The sequence below is a fragment of the Pongo abelii genome, chromosome 4 (genome assembly GCF_028885655.2).
Source record: "Pongo abelii isolate AG06213 chromosome 4, NHGRI_mPonAbe1-v2.0_pri, whole genome shotgun sequence".
NCBI classification, from domain to species: Eukaryota; Metazoa; Chordata; class Mammalia; order Primates; family Hominidae; genus Pongo; species Pongo abelii.
The window spans coordinates 162,309,215-162,325,131 of NC_071989.2; the positions used below are offsets into that span (position 1 = coordinate 162,309,215).

Sequence of the window (15,917 nt, forward strand, 5' to 3'; positions counted from 1 at the left end):
TTGTGTGAAACCAGAATCTCAGTAACTAGAAGTATGCAAGCAGATGTTAATGATCACCTGCCAGGTTTCCTGCAGATGGTATGCTGGTTTTCAGTGGGAGTAGGACAGATGGGTTATATGGTTCAGCTGCAATCTTTAAGAGATTTATGACCTTTAAAGCCCATTTTCTCTAGGGACTAACAGAAAATGGAGACTCACAGTAGACAATTAGGTACCACTGGTTAATTGCATTCTTTATTGCAGCATGGCCCAAAAGATTTTCAATAACATTTCAAAAGTATTCACCAAAAAAAGGTCTTGGAGGCAAATAGATTTGACAAAATCTGGGATAAAAATGGGTAGAATTCCTCACAATCTTTTATGCAGCTAATGTGAAGTATGAAACTCTAAAACAGGGACAAAGTATGCACCCTTTCCCAAATGTATTTGACCAAAGAAGACTTTTATTTTTTAAGGAGCATCTTGCGGGGCTATAGTTTCATGAAACCTTCTGGGCAATGGTCGCGTAGTGTAATTTGAGATCCCATACACAGTGGCAATGTGGGGTTCTGGAAGCAGGTGATATGGTAAAAAGACTAAAGGATCTAAGAGCATTAACTTTTTTATCTTAAAAGAAAAAAACAATAATACCTAAGTCACAAGGATGTGATGAGGACTAAATAGCCTAATATATGTAAAAGGACCACAAAGCACTCTAAAATACTGTTCTCATGACAAGGATGAATGACTTTCCTCACCATCCACCTTGGAAGGGCAATTTTTAGGCATTGAAGATGGCTTTGGGGTTGGTCTCACTGGGGCAAAGATTATGAACTCTCATCTTATATCTACAGTAAAACAAAGTTTAGGAGCTGACTGACTTGGAGTTTAATCCCATGACCTTGGTCTTATTAGCATTGTATTTTAACTAGAAGTATAATCAACCACAAACCAGGATTGGTAACTGCATTGGGATCCTACAGAATTGATCCTGTGGGTATGTTCTCACAGCTAAGCTATTACTATGGCTGATACACTGAGGGGGTCTGAAAATCAGCTAGCAAGATGTACAAGCACAAAATGAACATTAGCAGACAAATGAACACTGAGAGTTAAGGGCTAGACTGAGAAAATCAACACTTGTTTTCTTAAACATGTATCAGCAGCAATAGCTGGATTCTTCCTGTAGCACCTTTTTATGCTTTACCATTAATTGATAGACAATGTGAGGGAAAGATCATTAGATTAAGAGTCAAGATATCTGCCCAAGTCATATGTCCTAGCTGTGCTACCTTGAACATGTTCATTAAATTTCTGAGCCTTGGTTTCTCCCCTTTGAAACAATGACCCAGTCATCCCTTTCTAACCTCAATAGGGTCACTGTAGAGACCAAGTAAGGTAATAGATGAAAGTGTCTTATATATATGGCTACTGTAATTAATAACCATGACAACTTCTGGCTTCTAATAGATACCTAATAAAATTGGATTTACACAGATGAATGAGGTGTCGAACAGGTGAATGTGTGAGTGGGGTGGTTAGTTGGGTAGGATGGATGGACGGTTGGATAGATTGGTGTGTCGAAAGGATGAATGGATGGATTGGTTTGTTGGATGGGTAGATGGATAGATGACTGTTGGGTGGATAATTGATGGGTTGGATGGATGAACTAGTGGATGGATTCATTTTGGAGTCATCTGACCACTTTTTGCAGTCTTCTGTTCTTTAATCCTTCTCTTCTCTTGTAGTCTGTTCCCAGTTCTCCAAAGGAGTCTATGCCATCTTTGGGTTTTATGAACGTAGGACTGTCAACATGCTGACCTCCTTTTGTGGGGCCCTCCACGTCTGCTTCATTACGCCGAGCTTTCCCGTTGATACATCCAATCAGTTTGTCCTTCAGCTGCGCCCTGAACTTCAGGATGCCCTCATCAGCATCATTGACCATTACAAGTGGCAGAAATTTGTCTACATTTATGATGCCGACCGGGGTAAGCCAAGGGTTAGGGGAGGGAGACTTTTGAGGGATGGAGAGAAAATTACCTGCAGAAAGGAGAATGATGCCTCACTGCTTCCCTGAAAAATATGGGAAAATTATCCAAAATGCTTTATTTCTGAGAAATCTGACTGATTTATCAGTAGCTAACCTCTAATTCAGTTTGGAAACGCATTCTGAGAATAATTCTCTTAATGCACCATGTCACTCTACAGCTCACTAAGCTTTCATGGCTCCTGAGTCCAAACTCAATGCAAAAGGACCTCAGACTTTGGAGTCAGACAGATCTGGATCTGAAACCTAGGTTCTGTCCTCTCCAGCTGTTTGACTTTGGACAAACTCTCTCTGCCTCAATTTCAGCATTTATATAATGGGGATAAAATTCTCTATGCCTTCATTTTCTCAGGTCTATAATGAGGATAAAAACAATATCTATCTTATAAAGGTTTTGTGAAACTGAATGAGATGACTATGAAGTGTTCAGTGCCTGCAGCGTAGTAAAAACTCAAAATTCTTTCTCTGTTTTAGATGTTATCATCATCATCATCATCCTCATCATAATCTTCATCCTTCTCTGGGCTTTCTAGTTCTTCCTCCTTTGAATTTAACATCACATTTTCCAAATGTTTTCTATACTTTTTCTTCTCTATGTCTTTACTCATGTTATTCCAGTTTTCTGGAGTACACTTCCCTTCTCCAATTTACATCTATAAATCCTTCTCCTCTTTTGCAGGCTGTCCCTATTCCCCAGTTCTCTGGATGGGAGCACTCTCTGCAACTCCTGTGATGTTTGTCTTGTACTGTCCTGCCTTCTCATTGTATACTAAATAGTCTTGTAATAATTTAGTTACTACTGGTGTAAACAAATAAATGGGTCATGCAAGGCCTGAAAGGTGAGACAGAGGAGTACAGTACTGATGTGGTTGCCTGCAGGGAGTCTTAGAAAACTTTTGAGTTGGAAAGCGGTTTGTGAAAGTGATTTTTCAGGCAGTTAGGCAGGCGTTGTTCAGATGGGAAGGAGCCAACAGAAGAAGAAACCAGGAACACCCTATTTTCTTTGATTTTCCCTTCACTGTCCCCACTTTGATGACTTCCCTTCTCAGACTGTGACTATTGCAGTGGTCACCTGGAAGTCTATTTCAGGACAGCTTTGCAGCATAATGAAGCTGGAAGCCTGGAAGTTATAAAGCCAGAAAAATGTGCCTTTGCTTGTGGGAGATCATCTCCCACAGTGTGGGGTCAGCAGAAGCACCCACACTCTCAAAAGAGCTCCACCTATCTCAGAACTCAGAGCTCAGAGCTCTGCCATTTGTCAGCTGTGTGACCTTGGACTAATGACTAAATCTCTCTGAGCCTCAATTTCCACACTATAAAATAGGGATAATAATGGTATCTACCTTGAAAGATTAAGTGAATTAAAACCAGTAGAACAGTGCCAGATACACAGTACATTTTCAGTAAATGTTAGTCTCAAACTCACCAAACAACTTGCACTGAAAAGGAAACAAAGATAGGAAGGCATAGCAGAATGAATCTACAGATGATTCTTGAGGCCAGATACCATATTGGTCACTGTGGAAGAGGTTAGCGGTGTTACTGAAAGTCAGAAATGACATACATACAAAAAATTAATCCATGCAAGATCAAAATAATATCTGTGAATAATTAATAATGACACCCCCCCAAGATGATCATGTTGTGATCACTAGAACCTGCAAATATGTCTATGTTACATGGCAAAGGAAAATGAAGGCTGCAGATGGGATTAAGGTTGCTAAACTATTGACCTTTAATAGAGTGATTATCCTGGATTATGTTGGGGGGACACAATGTAATCACAAGGTCCTTAAATGTGGAAGTTAGAGTCAGAAAAGTCAGTGTCAGAGTGGTGCAATGTGAGAAAGACTCGACCACCATTACTGGCCTTGAAGATGGAAGGGGCCATATGCCAAGAAATGCAGGTAGCCTCTAGAAGTTGGAAAGGCAAGAGAGTGGATTCTCCCCTAGAACCGTTAAACACCAACACAGCCCTGCTGACACCTGGATTTTAGCCTGGGACACCTATCTCAAGCATCTTACCTCAAGAACCGTAAGATAGTACATTTTTGTTGTTTTAAGCCACTAAGTGTGTGATAACTTGTTACAGCAGCAATAGGAAACTAATATACCATCTAATTCTCCAAGAAGAAACAAGGCAGCATTGAGTAATGGCCTCTCTACTCATTTAGCTATAAATCAGAAGAGAGTAGTTTAATTCAGGACACATTTTATTTATTTAGTTAGTTAGTTAGTTAGTTAGTTGAGACAGAGTTTCACTCTTGTCACCCAGGCTGGAGTGCAATGGCACGATGTGGGCTCACTGCAACCTCTGCCTCCCAGGTTCAAGCAATTCTCTTGCCTCAGCCTACCAGGTAGCTGGGATTATAGGCACCCGCCACCATGCCTGGCTAATTTTTGTAATTTTTTTTAGTAGAGATGGGGTTTCATCATGTTTGCCAGGCTGGTCTCGAACTCCTGACCTCAGGTGATCCACCCACCTCGGCCTCCCAAAGTGCTGGGATTACAGGCGTGAGCCACTGGGCCTGGCCCGCCAGGACACATATTAAACACCTACTGTGTGAGAGACAAAGTATTACAAGTATTAAGTATTAAAGATACTATATTGAACATTCACAAATTTGATCAGCAGTTATTAGGTGACCATTTAGATGCTAGGTTGGCACATTTAATAAGCAGTTACTGAGTGACAAATAAAACTAACAGCTAATATTTATAAAACCCTTGCAGGCGTCAGACTCTGCTATGTATCAAACATTCTCACTTAATCCTCATAATGACATTATGAGGTGAGCATTATTTGCACCACACTTTACCTTTGAAGAAACTAAAGTTTGAAGAGGCTAATGAGCCTGCACAGGGTCATTTAACCATATATTGGATCTGAGCCTCAGATTGTTTTTTAATCACTAGTTCTACGATCTATGTTCAGAAACACAGTGCCTGACCTCACAGAGTTCAGACTTTTGCAGCCAGAGAAAACTAGAACTGAGTTTGGCAGAAGAGTAGGTTTGGGGGTAGCCAGGGGAGGTAGGTGCCTGATGGGAGTGGGTGGTGCCCACAAATCCTGATTGTCTGTCATTTCTCTATTCTACTCATCCGAACTTTAGGCTTATCCGTCCTGCAGAAAGTCCTGGACACAGCTGCCGAGAAGAACTGGCAGGTGACAGCAGTCAACATTTTGACAACCACAGAGGAGGGATACCGGATGCTCTTTCAGGACCTGGAGAAGAAAAAGGAGCGGCTGGTGGTGGTGGACTGTGAATCAGAACGCCTCAATGCTATCTTGGGCCAGGTAGTGAAAGCAGCAAGGGCTCAGGGTGGGTGCGGGAGGTGATTCAGGAATAGCCAGACACACTTTTGCCTTGAGTGTTATAAAGAGGGTTATAAAGAGGGTTCTTGACTAGGAGAGACTAGAAGACCTCTAACTCATTTTCTATAATTCACAAAATTTAATTCTGAAATAGCACAAACAATGCGAGCCTTGACATAGGGCTTCAAATGGTTCTCAGACCTGTTAACTCCAATGTATCCCTTTATTGTAATAAAAAAAAAAAAATTGCTGGATGCAGTGGCTCAGGCCTGTAATCTCAGCACTTTGGGAGGCTGAGGCAGGCAGATCACCTGAGGTCAGGAGTTCAAGACCAGCCTAGCCAACATGGTGAAACCCTGTCTCCACTAAAAAAAAAAAAAAAAAATTAGCCTGGTGTCGTGGCATGTACCCGTAATCCCAGCTACTCGGGAGGGTGAGACAGTGAGGCAGGAGAATCCCTTGAACCTGGGAGGTGGAGGTTGCAGTGAGCCAAGATTGTGCCACTGGACTCCAGCCTAGGCAACAGAGCAAGACTCTGTCTCGAAAAATAATAAAAAATAATAATGATAAATTACATTCCATTTTAGAGTTTATGAAATGTTATCATATTAGGAACACAGCTTATAGGGCCAAATTTCTGGGTTCGACTCTGGACTCTGTCACTCATGATCCAGGGTTTGGCATCTCATTTCTTTCACCCACTTACCTGTTTTAAAAGGCTGAGGAAGCAGCAGCCACCTTTCTTTCTATTGTTTCCTTGAACATGCCTTTCACTTTGAGAAATCAATTGATAGTACATTCTTCTATAAACAGGCATTGTAACTTCAACAGTCTTGAGCTAGATCTCTCTAAACTGTGCTTCCCCTGGTCTCAGAACAAAAGCACATGCCCACCACAGAATTAGCAGGATTTTTTGTAGATTCCTTATCTTTTTAAACTACATATATGTATTCAGATTCAGAGCCAGCAAGGTAGCAGACATTGCAATAACTTTTGAACAATGTCATACAATAAAATTGATAGTTTTAGGTACTTGACAACATGACAAAGTTTGTTAATGGCCTTCAAGACCCCTGGGGCCCTCACAGAGAATCTCGGTAGGAGGACAACTATTACTCAGAGACCTCAGCAATAGAATAGGGAGAGAGTTTGAATGTTATGGATTCTTTAAGGCACTAGCTGTTCTACTTTATAAAGTACAAATTTGGCCTTCCCTCTTGGAAAGAGAAACCCAGCAAAACTTGTTCCATTGAGATGGAAGTTGTCTGGGCCGGAGTCAGGGATTTGAATTGCAGTTTTCAATTCAGGCAGGATAAGATAATAGTTAAGAGCAGAGATAAAACCAGACTGGCTAGTGTTCAAATCCCAGCTCTAGTGTTTACTGGCTTTGTGACCTTGAACAGCTTTTTAATCTTTCTACATCTCAAGTTCTTGATCTGTAAAATGGGCATCATCATCATAATAATAGCCACCTTTGGAGGGCTCTTGTGAGAATTAAAAGAATCAATACATGTGAAGCACTTAGAACACAGTCTGCCCCACAGTAAGTGGCACATACAAGCATTTGCATATTTTTGCTATTCCTACTGCCACTAGGACTGGCTTCTTGAGTCACTTCCTTCCTTGGGCATAAGTGAATCCATCTGTGAAACATGAATGAAGGCCTCTGTTCTATAAAACTGATAAAAAGGCAAGATAACATAGTTGATGGAAAAAGTACCAAATGATAATGACATGTTAATAGACAGATGACCTATTGTATATTGTTCTATGGTACAGACAATGGCCATTGCTACTATTTTTTGAGTATGTATGGTATACCAGATACTATGCCAAGCCCTTTCCATGCATAATCCTACTTCATTCTCACATCGACTCTGTAAAACAGCTTTTTTCAATTCCCCTATTTTATAGATGAAGAAAAGAGAGATTATACTTGCCCAAGATCTCACAGCTAGCATATAATAAAAGCAGAAAGACAAACCTATCTTGGTCTGGCCACAGAGCCCAGCTTCTTAAAAATGCATCTTTTCTGCTTCTGCTATCTATAATTAACTCCTCTCTCAAACGGCAAACTTGCGTTTTGTAAAGAAGTGACCCATTTGTATGGGTATTTTAGATTGTAGCATATTAACATTTTTAAAAATTGTTTCATTCATCTATTTTGAAAAGTAAGACCAAAGAGTTGAAAGGATTTTACAGATCACTTGATTCATTGCTTATGCTTCCATTTTACAGATAGAATGACTGACGGTCAAATTGATTAAGTTACGTGCCTTAGGCTCAGACAACTAATGAATGACAGTAATGAGCCTACAACTTACATCTCTGACTTACAATCTCACACTTAGCATCGTCCTGGACTATCTCACATTCAGTAACTGGGAACGTACCTGGGATACAGTTACATTTAGTAACTGCATGCAGTCTAACACAAAATTTTCCACCTAATCTGAGGAAAAAAACAGTGACTCAAAATTCCAAATAGGGAATTAACTGCCTGTGTCTGTCTCCAGCCTCCCCCAACTAAAATCTAAGCTCAACGATGCCAGGGATTTTTGTTTTATTTTCTTCCCTGCTGAGTCCACAATGCCTTGGATAGTTCTTGGCACCAAATAAAGTATTCAATACATTCTTTTCAGTGAATTAGAAGAATAAGGAATCAATGAAGCCTCTAAGAAAGTTCTTAAATGTAAGATAAATCTGGATTTCTATAGGTAGCCATTGGCTGGATAAGAGCCTTTAAGATGGAGGAAAAGGCATGTCAGGAAGCCCAGAGGGCATGTGAGGGCTGGGTTTCATACTGCGGTTTTGCAGGCTGAGTGATGGATGCTGAGCATCCACTGGAGAGGATGGCAGGAAGATAAACACACAACCAAGAATATCCTTGGAAACCATTAGAAAGAGTTAAGGGTTTATTCTGTAAGCAACGGGGAGTCAGTGAAGGTTTGTGAGCAAGGAACAGGATTATTAGAATATAATACTTTATCAATATATGATGCCAAAGCATATAATACAGTCATTAAGCACAAAATGAGTTAGAAGTGAGAGTAGACCAGGACCTGTTGAGGCCGTCCATCACATCCCCCTATGTTATTGCCTTCATGGTTCTTGTACCTGCTGAAGTCTTGTTCATTTATCTATTTATATATTGACCATCTGGCACCCTACTAAAATGTCAACTCAACTCAGTGAGGGCACAGAGACCTTGCCTCACTTGCTCATTGCTGTTTCCCCAGCACATAGCATAGCGCTTGGCATATAATTTATGTTCAATAAATATTTGTTGAATGGATTAATTAGTTAATCATAGAGGGTTTTACAGAGGAGTTGAGATTGGAGCTCAGCCATTAAGGATAAGAACAGAGAGAATGGGAGAGGCCATTCAGACACAAATATTATGAATGAAGGCAATGCATTGGGAATGAGCTTTGAAGTAATGGGGGTCAGTGAGGTGATGGACCCCTTGTGAAATTGCTTCTTACATTTATAACACCTTTCTCAGTTTGTTACCCTGTATATATTTATAGGTTCACCTATTTATTATGGATCTCCTCTCAATGAAGTGTAACCTCCAAGAGGGCAAGCACCATGCTTCTTTCACCTTCCCACTGTGTTGTCAACAGTGCTTCACCCATAGCAAGCTCTTAATACATATTTGTGAAAGGAAGGTATTAGAGGAGGGAAGGTCAATGTATAGGTTGGGGAATAGATAGATGGGAAGGTTGGTATCAGGTTGGATCATATGAAATTGCCAGTTTTTATAAGTCAAAAGTCATCAGTTATCAGCTGTTTTCTTTGTTTCAATTTGTTTCATCTTGTGGGGACAATATTTCTCCATTGCCTGAATGTGGTTGGTTTTAAAATATCATGTATTTGCTGTTTTGTGTTTATTAGAAGCTGAATAGGTTTTTGATAAAGGTATCTCATTGTTGAAAAGGCAGCAAACCATTTGACAAGCAGATGAAAAACTAACAAAGAATTATTAATAAAACTATCATCCCAATAGTATTTGAGCACCATGGTCTGGAATTTCACAATCTAACCACTATTTCAAAGAATTCATTGTGTGTGCTTGCATTTAATTATTCCCCACATAAAAAAATGTGAGTCACTATGCACATACATCCAATTAAGTAGATGTCTGAATATGGATTTTAATAACCTTGAAAATTTATTCAGTTAGAGAAGAAGCCCAGGTGCTTATCATTTGTTATATGTCTCCTTGCAACAGTGCAGGGGGAGAGACACCGAGTAGAGTATACTAACCCCAATTTGATGATTAAAAAAAAATAGGGAATTAGATCAAGTTAATTTGCAGGCTGAGCTAGATCTAAAACCAAGATCTGTAGTGTTAACCATTCATTATTAGGTGTGTCTCCTGCCCAAGCAAACTTCTGGGCAGTTCTTTCCACAAATATTTTTTCTACCTGTGATGATTAGGGATAGTCTGCATTTTGGGATAAAAGGATATTCATTGACACTGGTTCTTAATGATTAACCGTAATCAAACATCAAATGGAAAAGTTCACAGGAGTCAGGTCCTGTCCTGATACTGACACCAGGCTACTATCAGATCTGGGCAAACCACTTTCCCTCTTTGGGTCTTGACTTCCTATCTGTACAGTGAGAGTTTGGACCAGATGATCCTAACCTTCCCTTCCAGCTTCTAAGTTGGGCAATCCATTAATGTCTGAGTACCTAACTGATTCGGGGAGGAAGGCACAGAATTCAGAAAAAGAAAGAAGAGCATCTGTATATGGTTCATGCAAGGAATTGAAGGTGAAGTCATCCACCTACCCATCTGACCATTCATCCACCATCCATCTATTAACTCATCTGTCCTTCCAATCAGCGAATATTGTCATGACAGATTTCATGCAACATAAAATTCCCACCTAAAGAAGAATCTCCCATACAAGGAAGGTTTATGAAAGAAAGAATGCAGTGAGCATTTCAGATGGGTTTTTGGGGTTACAGTAACACCACTCTACCCTTTGAATCAGACAAAACTGATTTCAAATTCTGTATCTGCCACTTAGTAGCTGTAAGATTACAACTTACAGAGGTTATATAATAGGCACTCCATGCCTATTCCTTATTTGTAAAATAAGGATACTAACAATGCCACCATCATTGGATGGTTGGGATATTGTAGTTCTAGTACTTAGGGTAGAGCACATTGTAAGCACTCGATATCAGCTGCCATTATTACTGTTATTGTCGTGGCTTTAACTGTTAGTATGATTAATGAGTCTCCACCTATTATGTTTTGTAGATTATAAAGCTGGAGAAGAATGGCATCGGCTACCACTACATTCTTGCAAATCTGGTGAGTAGAGCACTGCAGGCTCTCAGCTCAAGTCCTTTCCAGGTTTGGGGCCCTACCTTGCTTCTGTGGTCTCTGGCTGATGTGAACTGAGTAGGTGGAAGGGGCAATTCAGGGCTGTAATAATGAGTCTTGGCAATACTACATTTTTATCTTCTCCACATCCCACTCATCAAACCACAACACTGTTCATGAACCTCTAACCTTCCTTGGAAGAGAGCATACTGGTGGGCACGGCTTTATCATCTTCACAATTCCAGCTTTAATTGGCTCTGCCCCTTGGCAATAGGGACAAAATCACCACATCTTTGAATTAATGCAAGATGTCTTGATCTTACTGGTTTGGGCCCTCTATTTTGACCCCAGTGATAGTTTTACTTCTTATAAATACATTTACATCATAATTACACTAGTATTGACAAAATTTTAACCAGAAACAACTTCCCAGCATGAACAATATTATGTCCATTTAGTTTATATTCACTTTTCTATATGGCATAGATAAGTTTGTTTTTTAAAAATATATATATATATATATATTTGTTTTAATGTACTACAGATCATTGTACTGAGTGCTACTGTTTTTTATATTACAAAGAAAACAACTCATCAAATCATTTTTTGTATATATTAAATTTTACCTAGTAGCACATACCATTATGAGTTTTCTTTTGTAACCATTATTTCTGTCAAGTCTATTTTTTCTGGGTCATGTTTTGTACCTCCACCTTTTTTGTCATGAAGTTTAATTCTTCCAGCTTTTCTATCCAAAGCCAAATGTATTTTTATTTGGTGTTTAGCCCCATTTTTAAAGGCTTTATTGAGACATATTTTATAAAGCACACAATTCATCCATTTAAAGTGTACAATTAAATGGTTTTCAATATATTCACAAAGTTATGAAACCATTATCACAATCTTATTTTAAAATTCTTCATCACCCCTAGGAGAAATCCCTTACCTATTAGCAATGACTCCTTATCATCCCCTAAGCTCCTCCAGCCCTAGGCAACCATTAATTTACTTTCTATCCTTATGTATTTGCCTGTTTGGAGCATGTCATATATGTGAAATCATACAATATGTGGTCATTTGTAATTGACTTCTTTCACTTAGCATAACATTTTCAAGGTTCACCCATGTTGCAGCATGTATCAGTACTTGATTCCTTTTTATTGCCAAACAATATTTCATTATGAGCATATACCACATTTTCTTTATCCATTCTTCAGTTCATGCACATTCGGGTTGTTTTCACTTTTTGGCTATTATGAATAATGCTGCTACAAAACATTAGTGTACAAGTTTTTCACTTTAATATATACCTAGGCATGGAATAGCTGGGTGATATGATAACTCTATGTTTAACATTTTGAGGAACTCCAAAATTATTTTCCGAAGTGGCTGCATCACCCATCAAATTTTAATCAATAACAAATTTTTCCATGTGACAGTTTGAATGATGGCAAGTGTCTCTTAATGATAACTATTTCTACAGTTTGTTATCCTGGTCTGTCTTTGCAATTTTCCATGTTTCCATTAAGAAGTGGTTTCTAGCTTTTTATCCATAACAAATTTTCAGGTTTTAACTTACTTAACTGAACATATAACTGGCTTCAGTTTTAACCATGTTATTTTGTGTTGATTATCTCTATGAGCAATATTAATTGAACAAAAGATTAATATTTGTTACTCATTTCTGGAGTAAAGTCTGTTAGTAGAAATAAGGCACAGGGTGCATGAATCTAAAAATGTGACCAAAGCATCCTGCCTAATCCATGAATTCTGTCCCTCTTTCTGACCTGGTATCCAGCCTTAGATCCCTGCCTTATTCTTCTTTCCCCTTCTTCAACTAACTTGTCTTGGCAATATTTCAGAGTCAGGACTTGAAATAAGAAGGGCTTAGGGAGGTAGGTTAATTTAGGCCCAGCTGTTAATGGCTAAATGTATTACCTTTCTCAGAGGTATTTGCATTTTAAATGAGGGTGGCTCTCCAGACACTTTTGGGGAACCAAGAGTCTCACCCTCCAAAGACCATTTGCAAAGATGGAATTTTTGACTTCGGAGTGAGGAAAGCCCTTGATATCCCTTGACTCCCAGATCCTTAGTGCTAGAGTGGACTTAGGAAGTCAACTCCACTTAAACCTCATTTGTTTATAGGGAAACAACGAGCAAAGGGGTGTGACTTGGCCAAGGTCACACAGTGAGGCAGCACTAGAGCTAGGCCTGTCACCAAGGGTAGCAGGCAGTATTCAGGCCTTTTCTATAACTCCGGATCTTCTCTCAGTGAAATTTGTAGGCACCCTGTTGCTTAGGAATACACAGAACAATACATAGAACAAGAATACACAGAACAAGGGTGGGGATAGGCATAATTACCTCTCTGGGATGAGATAGAAATTGCGTGCCAGTGGCCTTAGAGACACTGAAAGACCCCAGGTAATTACATTGCCAGCCTCCATCTGTTGCCAAGTAACCCCTCAGTCACAGCATCACCAAGTCAGCCTCTTGGGTTATTGTATCCTTCTGATCTGCATTTTTCTTCTTCTGACCTAATGAGCTCTCAAATGCTTACAACTGCCAGCTAATAGGATGAAAATTGCATATACCATCCAAATAAAAAAGACTTGCATGTTCCAATAGATTAGTTGATAATTAAGCTTCAAATTACTAATTAATTCAGTTTGAAACATAGTCGAGTATGTGGTGTGTTTTCTTCCCCCTTCAGAGGAATAATGCAATTTATAAGATGATAATTTTTAGAATTTCTGCCACATAATTAGCCTACTGCTACATGGAACTGACCCACTCCTTCGGAATGTTTGTGATTAGGGTGTAATTATAGAGTTAGAGACCAAGGAAGGCTTTGAAAGGTTTAACAAAAGGAGGGAGCTACACTTTTATTTTGCAGTTCTTTCTGTCCCTGTCGGAATGCATGAGCTTCAAAATAGCCAGCAGTATTCTTTTAGCAGATCACTTCGGAGGAATGCTTCTGGGGTTCAAATAGCCACCTTTGAAGGGCTGCCGGAAGAGAGGAGGGGAGGAGATTGTAGGTCAAAGAAGGTTATAGGCAAGGAGTCAAAACAAAACAAAACAAAACAAAACAAAAACAAAACAAAAAAAAAACCTTGTTTTTTGTCCAGGTGCCACTCTTAGCTGGCTCTGTATTCTTGGACAACACTCCAATCCTCAGTTTCCTCATCTATCAATTGAGAACAATAATTCCTACTCTACCTCCTCATAGTGTCACTGGGGAGACCAAATATGTTGCCAAATGCCACCATGCTTTAAAAAGTTAAAAGTGTTCTGCACAAATGGAAAATTCTTACACATATTAAATCCGCCCATCTGTACATATTCACATATGGTGTGTATGTACATATGCATATATATGCTTGCATATATATCCATATTTTATAGGAGAGATATGTATGTTTATTTCCATAGCATTGGTGTGGGCATAAGATGAACTTGAACCATGCAGGAATTGGAAAGCTATGCCACTATCTCTCACAGACGTGCCTGGGTCCTGGAACGCACAAGTGCTGAACCTTGCTGCCAGTGGTCCTCCAAACCCTAACACTGACTGTGCATTCACTCCCTGCTCTGAGACTGTGGGGAATGCGGACATCTGGCAGCCAGAGCCCTCCAGAGTTGTAGTTCTTATCTTTGTGACTCACCAGAAGCAAATCTTAGACCAAATGAGTGTGTCTCAAAACAGAGGACCTGTGGACCTCTGTAGTGTGTCTGTAGAGCCAATTTGGAAAATGTGGCACCAACAAGCAAATGCTTCAGTGCCACTGCAATTGCCAATATGAGTACCTAAACCACGGAGTAAATGGTCAGATTGTTATATTGGTATTTAGAATTTCACTGAAATAAAAGCACATATTTTAAAATTCTCATAGAGAACTAGAAGATTGGGAGAATTTATACAGGGTTCAGCAGACTCCTGTCTGAAAAATATTGAGTTTGTTGGACAACATTGACCAGTGTGAACCATATGGTGCCTTCTAGAGGAGTAATAACAATAGGAATATCAACAATCTCTCTCAATTTTATACCATATTATAGTTTATGTGATATTTCTGTATGAATCATACTACCGGGTTTTGGATGTCATAATACTCCTATGGAGTAAACAAGGTGGAAATCATCATCCCCATTTTACAGATGTGGGAACTGAGGCTCAGAGACATTACATGACTGAGCTGCAGAGGAGAAAGACAGGAACCTAATTAATGGAGTTTGGCTGTCAGGAATATGACAAAAACCAAGAGATGTGGGCATAGGAATAAGATGATCAGGCTAACCTGATGCTGAAACACTTGAGTCACTCAATTAGAATTCCTTAAACCCCTAATAAATTACAACAATAATAACAATGGCAATAACTTCTACAATTGACTGATTGCTACATTCTAGACACTATGATAAACACTTAAATGCATGTCAATTAGACCTTCCCAATAACCCTTGAGGTTGATGTTATCCTCAGATGAAGAAACAGAGCTTCAGAAAGGTTGACTTTTCCACAGTCACAAAACATATAAAGTGATGGAGCTGCACTTCTCCTCAAGGGCCATGGAATCCCAAAATTTGTGTTCTTACTACTGCACCATGTGAGTGCTGAGCAGGGAGAGTTGGGGAAAGAGTCAGGAAAGAGAGGGGGTTGTCCTGGGCAAGACAGCTTGAGTTTAAATCTTGCCTACAGTAGCAGCAGTAGACCTGACATTCTAACCCAGGCTCTCAAATTCCCGTTGGACATCCATCCCGCCATTTACTCCATGGTTTAGGTACTCATATTGGCAATCGCAGTGGCACTGAAGCATTCACTTGTTAGTGCCGCATTTTCCAGACTGGCTCTACAGACACACCACAGAGGTCCACAGGTCCTCTGTTTTGAGAAACACTCATTTGGTCTAAGATTTGCTTCTGGTGAGTCACAAAGGTAAGAACTACAACTACATTGATGGAATTTTATTAAAATTATTATTTCTAGCGTGACAGAAGCTGAGGAAGAGATGATGGAGTTAGCCCATTCCAGGTCTTATGGGGGTACTTGGGAACCAGGAGAGTCGGCCATTTCTGCCATGTGCTTGCAGATTAACTCCTGCAGAATGTTAGATTGGAAGCTTTAATCTATTTGGCAGCTATTCCAAGCCCCCAGCCCCATGCTGCTACTCCTCTGCTGGATCAGCCCTGAGCAGAAACTGTTCTTTAGTCTCCTTGCTCCCCTATGGTGA

At 39.7% G+C, this 15,917-nt stretch overlaps 1 protein-coding gene across 9 annotated transcripts in view; it reads left to right on the forward strand.

Annotated features, from left to right (window-relative positions):
* GRIA1 (glutamate ionotropic receptor AMPA type subunit 1) overlaps nt 1-15,917 on the forward strand; it is a 375,656-nt gene that overhangs the window by 161,156 nt on the left and 198,583 nt on the right. For all 9 annotated transcript variants that reach the window (XM_054556113.2, XM_054556112.2, XM_024247249.3 and 6 more), the window contains exons 3-5: nt 1,728-1,967; nt 5,140-5,324; nt 10,621-10,674. In XM_054556113.2, coding sequence (XP_054412088.2) covers nt 1,728-1,967; nt 5,140-5,324; nt 10,621-10,674 — 479 coding nt within the window. The remainder of the gene's footprint in view (nt 1-1,727; nt 1,968-5,139; nt 5,325-10,620; nt 10,675-15,917) is intronic.